This window comes from Sus scrofa, chromosome 8, assembly GCF_000003025.6.
Source record: "Sus scrofa isolate TJ Tabasco breed Duroc chromosome 8, Sscrofa11.1, whole genome shotgun sequence".
Taxonomy (NCBI): domain Eukaryota; kingdom Metazoa; phylum Chordata; class Mammalia; order Artiodactyla; family Suidae; genus Sus; species Sus scrofa.
In genome coordinates this window covers 71573466-71586291 of record NC_010450.4, presented here as the reverse complement: position 1 = coordinate 71586291, position 12826 = coordinate 71573466, and the positions used below count along the sequence as shown (strand labels likewise).

Below are 12826 nucleotides of genomic sequence, written 5' to 3'. Positions count from 1 at the left end.
TTATATGTTAGATGTGTACAATATAGTGATTCATAATTTTTAAAGGTTATACTTCCTTTGGAGTTATTATAAAATATTGGCTGTGTTCCCTATTATATAAAATGCCCTTATAGCTGATTTGATACCAAAGTAGTTTGTTCCTCTTACTTCCCTGCCCCTATACTGCCCCTCCCCCTCCCTCTTCTCAAAATGATTTTTAAAAATCTTAGATACATTTTACATACAGTGAAAAGCACAGATACTAAGGGTTTAGTTCAGTGTGTTTTGGCAGTTGTACACACCCATTTATCCATCCATGGAACCACCAACAAACTAAGATCCAGAACATTTCCAAAGGTCCTTGGAAATTTCCCTCGTGCTCATTTTTAATCAATTTCCAGCCTCCTCTGATACCCCACCCTCCCCCCAGGAACCCCCTCTTTGACTTCTATCACCACAGAAAGTTTTGCTTTTCTAGAATTCATGTACATGAAATCATAGCCTATGGACTCTGTCTTTCACGGAATGTAATGTGTTTCAGATTCATCTATGCTGTTTGTATCCCTAGCTCAATCCTTTTTATTATTGAAGAAGATTCAGTTGTATGAGTATGCCACAATTTATCCAATTTCTTATTGATAGACATTTGGATTGTTTCTAGTTTATGGCTATTAAAAATAAGGCTGCATAGAAATTCTTGTACAAGTCTTTTTGTAAACATGTACCATTTCAGTTGGGTAAGTACTTAAGAGTGGACTTGTTGGATATAAGGTAGATGTATATTTAATGAGGAAATGCCATAACATTCCTCTATTTAAAGTATACTACTCGGAGTTCCTGTTGTGGTGCTGCGGGTTGAGAACCTGACTAGTATCCATGAGGATGCAGGTTCGATCCCTGGCCTCGCTCAGTGGGTTAAGGATCCAGCATTGCCATGAGCTGTGGTGTGAGTCGCATACTCGGCTCGGATCTGTAGTGGCTGTGGCTGTGGTGTAGGCCGGTAGCTGCAGCTCTGATTCGGCCCATAGCCTGGGAACTTCCATATGCCGAGGCTGTGGCTTAAAAAAAAAAAAAAAAAAGAAGTATATAGCTCACAGGCTTTTAGTATATTTGCAGAGTTGTGCAACCATCACTACAATCAGTTTTAGAATATCTTCATTCCTCTAAAGAGAAACCCTGTGCCCATTAGCAGTCCCTGCCTGTTTCCCCCGTTCCCTGAGCTAGATAAAGTACCTGTCTTCCCCTGAGTGTGCCACTTGGGTGAATGAAATCAGTCACCACTGCCTTCGGTATTTCTTATGATATTCTTTTGTTTTGTTCTCATAGAATTCTGTTAGACGTGATGGATTCTTTGACAGTAGGTGGGGGATGTTACAGGTGACATAATCCAAAACATATTCCATCCCCTCCTAGTGCCTCTCCTAGAATGTGGCTGAGCTCAGAACAAACCAACCCAAGTCTAACTACCCTAGCCTGACGGCAGTAGGTGTAAGGCAGGGGAAATGCCGCATAGCTTGCCATGGTTAATGGTTTATGGCATTGAATGGTGGCACTTTTGCAGACACCAGCGTTTTAAATCATCCTTTTGTTGGAGCCTCTCCCCACCCTTGGCAGCGTGCCCCGCCATCACTCAGGAGGAGTGAGCAGGATGGCTGTACTTCCACAAAGTGGGTGGAAGAGTGTTGGCGAAGGTACAGGTGGGAGGGGGGCCCTCTACCCAGGACATGCTTGAGCAAAGCAGCTCGGGGAAGGAGTACACGTGGGAAATGAAGATTTGGAAAGTGACCCCTTAACTGTCCGTGCTGCAGACCCGAGGAAGTGTTCGTGGAGCCCAGCTCAGCACCCCACCCTGGTGTAGCCTGCTGTCCCTTTACCTCCGGCCCTTTGCCCATCTCTCGCATGGAGCTATGGCTCTTCCCTGCTTCCATCCCCACCCCGCGGCCAGCGCTTTCACTCCTCTAAATTCTGTTTGTCTCTCTGACCTCAGCTCACGTGACGCCTCCCTGGGAGGCCTCCTCAATGGCCTGGGTAAGGATGGGTCCCCTGCTGTGACTTGCACAGTATCCCCTTCTCCTCTGTTGACACTCAGGACATTTGTCACCATGGCCTGTTGACGTTCATCCTTGGACGTTTGAGGAGCACAAGCACTGGGTCCATCGTATTCACGGCTCTATCCCCACACCAGCACAGTGCCTAGCACATAGTAGGTGTTCATGACATAGATGCTGAAGAACGTGTGAGTGCAGAAACACAGGGGGACCTTTGTGAGGGTGACTCGCCTTGAAATCATGCAGCCTGTGTTTGATGAGGTGAATCTCTCACCAGAGAGAACATGTCAACGTTCTCTCTGGTGAGAAAAATCCTGGTGCTCTCGGCTCTCCATTGAGGCTTCCTCCATCTCAGGAGCCCTGATGACAAGAAAATGAGGTCAGAGCCGTTCAAGGTGATAGCCTTGGCCTCGCAGAGCCGGAGAGCGTGCTCTGGACCCCGTGTCCTTCAGTTGCGTGGATGACTGCCGCGCATGGCGATGCTCATGCAGGTTTGTCTTTTTGTTCAGACCCTGAGTGAATCAGAAAGCTTCGAAGCTGCTGTTTACAAATTGGCCAAGACGCCCCTTATTGCTGATGTTTATTACATCGTTGGTGGCACGACCCCCCGGGAGGGAGTGGTCATCACAAGGAACAGACGTGGCCCAGCGGACATTTGGCCTCTAGATCCTTTAAACGGAGCGTGAGTAGAACGAGAGGCTCTGGTCATTTTTTTTGTATCAAGAGTCTGTCTTTTTTTTTTTTTTTTCCTTTTTTTGGTCTTTCTGCCTTTTCTTGAGCCGCTCCCACGGCACATGGAGGTTCCCAGGCTAGGAGTCAAATCGGAGCTGTAGCCGTCAGCCTACGACAGAGCCACAGCAACTCAGGATCCGAGTTGCGTCTGTGACCTACACCACAGCTCACGGGGATCGAACCAGCAACCTCATAGTTCCTAGTCGGATTCATTAACCACCACACCACGACGGGAACTCCTGTCTTTTTTTAAATTGCTGAAACTAAAGCTTGGTTGGTTTGTTTTGCTGTTTAAGGGCAGCACCTGCAGCATATGGAAGTTCCCAGGCTAGGGGTCACATCGGAGCTACAACTGCTGGCCTACGCCACAGCCACAGCAACACCAGATCTGAGCAGCTTCTGTGAACTACATTGCAGCTTATGGCAACGCTGGATCCTTAACCCTCTGAGTGAGGCCAGGGATTGAACCTGCATCCTCGTGGATACTAGTCAGGTTCATTACTGCTGAGCCACAATGGGAACTCCCTGCTTTATTTTTAGAAACTTTAGCTATGTCCCAAATGACCTTGGCTAAGACTGGATGATGTGCTCTGCTGCAGGTGGTTCCGAGTTGAGACAAACTATGATCACTGGAAGCCAGCGCCTAAGAAAGATGACCGCAGGTGGGCTCTACCCCTCTTCTGTTTGCAGCATTTTCCTGTAGTCGGGAGCGTGCGCCCCTCTTACAGGAGGAACTGCAGCGGACTGCAGGCGCTGTCCCCTCCCAGAAAATGTACCCAGGCTCCTGGCCAGGATGAAAGAGTGCAGACTGTGGTGGCGAGCATGGCCAGGAGCTTCTGGGCAGTTGACTGGGTGTTGGGAGGACAAAGCTGGTTCTGGCCTCAGGGTCAGGAGCTCAAGAGTCCCCCACTGGCTCTGCTCGTGACTCACTAGCTGGCCTCTTGGGCCTCTGTTCACCCATCGGTAAAAGGAAAGGATAGAACCAGATTCATGGTTTTCTATGTAAGACTTTTTTGGAAGGAAAATACCTCCCCACACTTAAATACACAAACTGTTCGGGGGCTTTAATTTCCCTTCTAATTTTGAAAATTTATAAGTTGGTGTGTCCCCAAAGAGCAAGTAGTTATATATTTTTCCTTGGCCTTGCTGACTCAGGTGTTTGGTGGCAGTCAGTTCACAACACCTATTTTCTTTTTTCTTTTTTTCCTGCTGTACAGCATGGGGACCAAGTTACACATACATGTACACATACTTTTTCCTCCCATTGTTGTGTTGCGACGTAAGTATCTAGATGTAGTTCTCAGTGCTACACAGCGGGATCTCATTGTAAATCTGTTCCAGGAGCAATAGTTTGCATCCGTTAACCCCAAGCTCACGATCCCTCCCACTCCCTCCCTCTTCCCCTGGCCAGCCACAAGTCTGTTCTCCAAGTCTCTTATTTTCTTTTCTGTGGAAATGTTCATTTGTGCTGTATATTAGATTCCAGTTATAAGTGATATCATATGGTATTTGTATTTCTCTTTCTGACTTACTTCACTCAGTATGAGAGTCTCTAGTTCCATCCATGTTGCTGCAAATGGCATTATGTCATTCTTTTTTATGGCTCAGTAGTATTCCATTGTGTATATATACCACATCTTCCTAATCCAATCATCTGTCAATGGACATTTGGGTACAACATCTATTTTCACCATCCTGGCTTCCCTGAGCAGATGGGGCCACTGGGCCAGGCTGTTGAATTAATTCCACCATGGGGGCCTGGGACCAGGCAGGAAACATCGTTGGGGCTAGAATCTGTTTTGGGGAAAGGGAGAGAACGAGGCTAGGCCTTGCACAGAGCCTCCTAAGATGAGAGCTGGTGGGATTCAGGCTTTCCTGAAGTGCCGAGTGACCTTTGACCATTGTCTATACAGAACACCTGCCATCAAAGCCCTTAATGCCACAGGCCAAGCCAACCTCACCCTGGAGACGCTCTTCCAGGTAACTGTGTCATGGTGTCCAGGTCTTACCCGGGATATTTGGTGCCTTGTCAACGGTGATTTTAAAAAGACTTCTCCCCTGAAATCAAATGTGATAGATGAAAATGTTAAAGTTTTTCCTGATTGAAAACATTTAAAAGAAAAGCCAGATGGCATTTTCTGAACTGTAACTATGTAGGTTAAGTGATCCATCTTCACCTGTTTTTCCTACATGTTTGTTTGTTTGTTTTAAGTCATAGTTGTAGCATATATTTACTCATTTCAAAGAAAAAAAAAGGGATTCAAAAGTCTGACTCCGTCACCCCAAGGTTAGGTGGTTATTTTCTTTCCTGTAAATATTCTGCATGTATTTCTCATCCCTTTTTTTTCTTTTTTCCCTTTGGCTTTTTAGGGCCACACCCGCAGCATATGGAGGTTCCCAGGCTAGGGGTTGAATTGGAGCTACAGTTGCTGGCCTACACCACAGCCACAGCCACGCCAGATCCAAGCCACATCTGTGACCCACACCACAGCTCACAGAAATACTGGAACCTTAACCCACTGAGCGAGGCCAGGGCTCGAACTCGCAACCTCATGGTTCCTATCGGATTCGTTTCCGCTGTGCCATGATGAGAACTCTTTTTTTTTTTTCTCTCCTCCCTTTTATTAGTCTTTATTATTATTTCATCAAGGTATAATTGATGTACAGTATTATATGTTTCAAGTTTATAACAGTGATTCACAATTTTATAAAGATTATATTCCATGTATAGTTATTATAAATGGCTATCTTTCCTGTGCTGTACGATATATCCTTGTAGCTTATTTTACACATAGTAGTTTGTATCTCTTAATCCCATACTCCTAATTTGCCCCTCCCCTCTTCCTTCTCCCCCAGTAGTTTTTTTCCCTATATCTATGAATCTGCTTCTGTTTTGCTATACCCATTCATTTGTATTATATTTTAGATTCCACATAGAAGTGATATCATATAGTAGTTGTCTTTTCCTGTCTGACTTATTTCACTAAGCATATTGCCCTCCAAGTCCATCCATGTTCCTGCAAATGGCAAAGTTTTGTTCTTTTTTATGGCTGAGTAGTATTCCATGGTGTGTGTGTACATATATACAACACATCTTCTTTATCCATCCATTGATGGACACAACAATTGTTTCCATGTGTTGGTTATGGTAAATAGTGGTTATGAATATTCATGTATGAATTTATCATAGTCTTTTAATATGATTTTTCCTCTGCAGGTTTTATCAGTGTTTCCAGTTTATAACAAGTAAGTGATATGTTAAGCACGTCTGTTCATACCTCCCCCCGGCATGGTAGGCTCTCTCAGGTGCTCTGGCTCAGCAGGGATCTGAGGGCTCCCACAGGGCAGGCTTTCTAGGTGCCGTGGATACAGCAGTGACAAAACAGTCTCTGCTCTCCTGGGCCTAGTATTCTACTGGCAGGGGATGGGGAGGAGGCAGGGAGGGGCAGATGGACAGATGTATCCTAAGTCAGGTGAGAAGTCCCTGGGGCAAAACACAGGTAAGGAGGATGGAGTGATCCAGAAGGAGGAGGGTGTGACATGTCCATCCTAAATCCGCTGGCTGGGGACAGCCTTCGCTGCTTGTGAGCTCCTTAATTTCACCGTAACAACTCAACTTCAGACGCCTTTGGCTCTCTTTCATTTTCCTGGGGAGTTTCTGCGGCCCCTGTGCTCTTTTCACAGATGATTCAATGCCTAAGTTCATATTTCTCTTTTAGGGGGTTCCCTGGTGGCCTAGCAGTAAAGGATCTGGCATTGTCACTGCTGTGGCACAGGTTCGATCTCTGGCCCAGGAACTTCCATATGCGATGGATGTGACATATATATATTTCTTTATTTTGTCTTTCTGTCTTTTCTAGGGCCGCACCCGCGGCACGTGGAGTTCCCAGGCTAGGGGTCTAAACAGAGCTGTAGCCTCCGGCTTACACCACAGCCACAGCAACACCAGATCCAAGCTGCGTCTACGACCTACACCACAGCTCACAGCAATGCCAGATCCTTAACCCACTGAGCAAGGCCAGGCACAACCTCATGGTTCCTAGTCAGATTCGTTAACCATGAGCCATGACAGGAACTCCCTATATTTATTTCTTTTAAAAAATATTATTTATTTATGAATATATATATGTGTGTGTGTATCTATATATATGTATGCATATACACACACACATATATATTTCTCTTTTAGTCTGTGCCCTTGCTAGTAGCACGGCTTCAGGGATACAGCCTGGGATTTTACCCACCTTCTTTTCTGAGGTGAACCCTGAGCCATGACTCCCCTGCCACAGGAAGCTCATAGTTAAACTTGCGATGCAGCCCCTGAAAACTCATACCGAAGCTCTGAAGGTCCACAGTCACCACCACAGCAAGTCCGAAGAGGCCAACGCCCACCTTCATGGCCCCATCCCCATCAAGGTGTTGCCTGATGGCCTTGTCCACACCCAAGACCAGCTCACTAGGAAGATGCTTTTGCTTAGTGAGGGAGGGCTTAATTTGCTAAAGTAAAAGAGGAGGCAGGTCAGTAGAGAGTCTGTCTCCTTCTTTTATTGCAGTAAATCCCAAACCCCAGCATTTCCTACTTTCTCATCCTCCTCACTTCTTTTTCCAAGTCAAGAATATCAAAATGATACTCTTCAAGAACTAGCCAATTAGTTCAATAAAATTATAAAATAAAAGTATTATTTATTTAAAAAAATAAAAAACAATTAGTTCAATAAAATTATAAAATAAAAGTATTATTTATTTACTTTTTAGGGCCACACCCACAGCATATGGAGGTTCCCAGGCTAGGGGTCAAATCAGAGCTGTAGCTGCTGACCTACCCCACAGCTCACTGCAATGCCAGATCCTTAACCTGCTGAGCAAGGCCAGGGATTGAACCTGCGTCCTCATGGATGCTAGTCAGATTCCTTAACAACTGAGCCATGACGGGAACTACTAAAAAGTTTTTTTTTTTTTTTTCCATCTTTTTGTCTTTTTAGCGCACCCACGGCATATGGAGGTTCCCAAGCTAGGGGTCTAATCGGAGCTGTTGCTGCTGGCCTACGCCAGAGCCACAGCAACATCAGATCCAAACTGCATCTGAGACCTACACCACAGCTCATGGCAACTCTGGATCCTTAACCCACTGAGTGAGGCCAGGGATCGAACTTGCAACCTCCTGGTTCCTAGTTGGAATCGTTAATCACTGAGCCACAATGGAACCCCCTAAAAAGTATTTTTTAAATTAAAAAAAGAAATATGCTACTACAGGTAAAAACTTATAAGTGACTTTAGTTTCGAATACCCAATTGATGTTTTTCTTTGGAATGATCCTCTTTTATACAAATGTTAAATAGTAGTTTTCTTGACAGCCTCTAGAATGACTTCTGTATATATGTCTGGGTGCTTTAAGCCCCAGCTGCAGCATAGGTTGCAATTGCGGCTCAGATCTGATCCCTGGCCAGGAAACTCCATATGACACAGAATGGCCAAAAAAAAAAAAAAAAAAAAAAAGATTCCTTAGATAAAACAACATTTTCAAAACTAGTATTACTCTTTCACTTTGCGTCATAAGAGGAATATATCTCTTTAAAATTTTTTTCTTTAAATATGCCATATAAGATTATTGCTAAAAAGTTAATTCCATAAGTAATAGTCTTAACAGCCAAATACAGAAAAATGAGTTAGTATTTTCCCACTCTAACAGATGAACTATTTGGCTAACAAATGATACCCAGTGCTGTGCTAGTGAACTTGGCTGGCAGAGAGAACAAAAAACAAAAGACTCTCCCGATTTGCAGCATTTATTGACTTCCATGGTGTCAATGCCCACGCCTGGCCTATTTCAAACTTATAGTTAGCTCATAAACTTCCTGCATATTTAACCATTGGCTCTCACCAGTCTCTTGGAATCTGCTCCAACCCACCACTGACCTCTTCCAATAGGACACAGATTTGCCCTTTCAATATTCATTTAAAAAATAGATAAAAACTTATTTTTGTGTTTTTACAGTTTTTTTTTAGTTACATAAATGATGAATATTTCTTTTAAAAAATCAGTAGTATAATCAAAGTTTTAATACTTATTTGTCTTTTTGGTTTTCTAGAGCTGCTCCCACGGCACATGGAGGTTCCCAGGCTAGGGGTCTAATCAGAGCTGTAGCCGCCGGCCTATGCCAGAGCCACGTCTGCAACTACACCACAGCTCACAGCAACGCCGGATCCTTAACCCACTGAGTGAGGCCAGGGATCGAACCCGCAACCTGATGGTTCCTAGTTGCATTTGTTAACCACTGAGCCACGACAGGAACTCCAAAATTTTAATACTTATTTTAATCAAGGATTTTCCATGCTGTGAATAACCCTAATAATTTTAGATAACCGCATTATAGCCAATGGAATGTAGTATAATTGAGTTAAACAGTCTATAGTTAGTTTTCCTCTGTTAAAACTGGAGTAAACATATTTGTACATTCCCCTGTCTCCCACTTTTGTATTATTTTCTTTGGCTGAATTCCCAGAAATAGGATTACTGAGTTAAAGGCTATGAATGTTTAAGTGGCATCTAAAAGATTTTATCAAAATAGAATTGTTAGAAATTATGTTCAATTTACCATAAAGCGTTTTTTTTTTCTATTATATAATTGAAAACCCAGGAGGAAGTGCATTGAAATGATAATCATCACTGAACCAGAATTAACCCACCTCCCTGACTCTCAGGCCCTTTCCACATAATGATTGCTGTCCACTGAGGCTTTTCAATATGTGAATAGAAATAACAGGAGTTTTCTCTATGCTGCCCCCTTGTGCTGGGCTACAAAACTACACTCCCTCGGAGTGTACAACCCAAGCCTCTGTTGTGGCTGTAAGCAGAGAAAATATTAAAACAGCGATGGAGAATAGGATTATGAGCCCCTGTTCAGGGAACCTTTATTCTCCTTGGATCAGCTCTGCATGTGCTCAAAGCGCTGTCTTCAGCTCAGTGTATGACTCAACTGGGGTGCCAGCACCTGTTCCTAAACAACCCTGCTCCCGATGCCTTGAAAGCATCCCAGCTGGGGCCCGGGGCAAAATGGAGATAAGGAAGTGATGGGGACCTAGTGTGTGTGCATGTGTGCACAAGTTATTTGGGTCTCTTGCTCTACAGAAGGTTGAGTAAGTGACATTGTACTTTTCATCCTCAGATCTAGGAAAGCAGGCCCCCTGTCTGATCCCTGAGCTCTAGGGACAACACCCCCCTCCGCCGCCACCCTGGCCTTCCTCTGACTCTCTCATGATAGAATTCACACAGAGTCTGGCCCAGGTGCCCAGGACCCCAGAATTCTCAGCCTGAACTGCACCAAAGCCCTTCCCAGGGCCTGTGTGGTCCCTTCCGGGTGGTGCTCTCCTAATGGCAGCGCACAGCCGTCCTGGACATCCTATGCCTGGGGGCTGGCCAAGGGAGGGCTGTTTGATGGGAGTCATGCATGAAACCTGGATGCGAAGGCCGAGGGTCCATCTGTGCCCCTTGTGGGGTAAGCAGAGTAAGGCTGAAGGTCAGGGCCAGCTCTCTGTGAATCCCTGGAGCTCTGAGGCATCTGAGAATTTTTTTTTTTTTTTCCACTTTTTAGGGCTGTACCTTCAGCATATGGAAGTTCCCAGGCTAGGGGCCAAATCGAGGTACAGCTGTCTGTCTACAAAACACATCTCATGGCAACACCAGATCCTTAACCCACTGAATGGAGCCAGGGATCGAACCCACATCCTCATGAATACTAGTCGGGTTCATAACCTTCTGAGCCTCAGTGGGAATTCCCAAGTCTGAGAATTTTAAATTTGAACTTTGCCTTCCACAGTGTTGTCAAAATAGGAAAGAACATTTTGTGTGGCTGCTTGAATTTTAAATTGTAAATATTCTGAAATATGTGGGTCTCTAGTTGTCTTCCTGTCTTAGGTCCCAAGTGTTAGGGAAGGGCTTAGGATTTTTTCCCTCTTTGGAATATTAGAGAAAATGGTATGTATATTGAAGTTCCCTGGTGACCTAGTGGTTAAGATCTTGGCGTTGTCACTGCTGTGAGTCGGGTAACTGTTGTAGCTTGAGTTTGATCCCTGGCCTGGGAACTTTGGCATGCCTCAGGCATGGCCAAAGGGGGAAAAATGTGTATTTAAAATTCCTCTCATTATTTTCAGCTACACAATTTATACTACGGTAATGAGTGCTGCCAGCCCAGACAAGTATATGACTAGGATCAGAAACCTGGGTTAAAAGCAGAAGAGTGACTTCACCTATGCTGTGAAAGGTTTGCTCAAGTCTGGTCTTTTGGTGAGGGGGATGGGGGGTGAACACGTGCTGACCTTTCTCCTAGAAGATAGAAGCATCCTTAACATTTATACACGCATGATATTTTCTGGCAGGCATTCGGTGGTTGGTTGTCATTTGCATCAGGTTAATGTCACCATTAGGTATTTGTTTTGGATTGTTTGTATAAAAGGTTATCCTCTGGTGCCCAGTGCCCTTTGCCCCTTATTAAAACCTGCTCTCGGGGCAGAGCGTCACCCCTTCACTTAGACAGAGGGGCAAACATCTGGGAAAGCTTAAGTGTCTCCAAAGTAAGAGTGGGGCAGGCCTCACTCCTTTGCAGCATCACACAGATGCCAAAGGACGAAGGACACTCTCAGAATTTATTGTGGGCATCCGTGTGTCCATAGGTAAGAGGAAAGATGTGAGGGAAAAAGCAAGAGTCCTTTCTGTTGTCCCTAAAATCCAACCTCTCAGCAGCCACCTACTGACAGGACACCTTTTCCTATTGCAAAGATCTCCTGGGTTTATAAGCTGAGCCTGATGGTCATTCACTTATGAGGATGTTTAAATTAAGTGCATTTATTTATTTTTTTCCTTACAGATGATTTTTTAATGGAATTTTTGAAGAGCTGCACTTTAGAAAATAAAGTGCAAAGGTTGTATTTTAGGCTCCTTCCTCATTAAACTTTCCAACTTCGGAGAGTGGGGCAGGAGGATGACTTTGGAGCTTGTTTTGGAAAGTGGGTAACAGGCTCTTGGATTCACATTCTTCCCTCAAGGTTTGCCTTGACCTTCTCTTAGCTTCTGCATCCTGGCTTGAAAAACTCAGAGATAATTGGTCTCGGAGGACAAGCCGTATCCTCTGGCTCTATTCAACCCTTTTCACCCTCAACTATAGCAACATACGTTGTCATAAAACTTCAGCTTATAAACAAATGAGCAGGCAACGACACCTCAGCTGGAGTCCTTCCTGCTCACCTGGTTTCATCTTGGTTTATGGAGGATGATGTCATCCCTTATATCTTGTCGTCTGAGATCACCTTAGCTAAGGAATTGTGGAATTAATTGAAGAAACCTCAGTTAAAACTGCAGCGGAGACAGGCCTAAAGGGGAGCTCTCCCCCAACCCCTGATTCTTCCCCAAGCATCATCAGTTACCCAAACCGGAAGAGCACATGCACACATCTCAGCCAGCACTGCACAGTGAGCGCTGCCGTCCAACCGGAAGGAGAAAACGCCCGGTCTGACAACAGCCCAGCCAATCAGACTGTGGCTGTCCAACCAATGAAAAGCCCCCATACTTCGGACTCCCAGCTTCTTCCAATGAACTCTTTGTTTTTATAATCCCTCTCAATTCCTCACTTTTCCCTGTAAAAGCAAGGCCTTCTGCCTTGTTTTCTGGATTTGCCTGTGGTCCGCAGTAATTCACCGACCCTGAATTGTAATTTCTGTGGCTATTTCTAAATAAACTTGTTTTTGCTGGCAAAACAAGTGGCTGCTCTATTACTGTAGTTGTCTGAATCTTATGATGCTGTTGGGCAGCTATCGCTTTAGCAATAGTGTCAGCAGTTACTCCGGGTAATAAAAGGATAGATTTCTAATCATACGCTCAGTGGTGTGTCCTCCAAGCCAAGGAAGGAGGAACCATCTGCCAAAGGGACAAAACCGGAGTCATGGACCCTATCAGGTAGTTAACGTGAGGTTTTTTGATGTAGGCTTAAGGGTTGTTTTTAGATGCATAGACATTTGAAACAGCTTAGCTCTCCTAATGGGCATCGTCCTCCCGTTCGCCTGCTGTCTAGACA

General features: G+C 44.7%; 1 protein-coding gene across 1 annotated transcript in view; it reads left to right on the top strand.

Annotated features, from left to right (window-relative positions):
• Positions 1-12509, top strand: part of NAAA (N-acylethanolamine acid amidase) — a 29474-nt gene extending 16965 nt beyond the window's left edge. Inside the window, exons 6-11 of the mRNA XM_003129087.4 lie at positions 2537-2709; positions 3359-3421; positions 4673-4739; positions 5977-6005; positions 10911-11020; positions 11624-12509. Of these exons, the coding sequence (XP_003129135.1) occupies positions 2537-2709; positions 3359-3421; positions 4673-4739; positions 5977-6005; positions 10911-10986 (408 nt within the window). The 3' untranslated portion in view covers positions 10987-11020; positions 11624-12509. The remainder of the gene's footprint in view (positions 1-2536; positions 2710-3358; positions 3422-4672; positions 4740-5976; positions 6006-10910; positions 11021-11623) is intronic.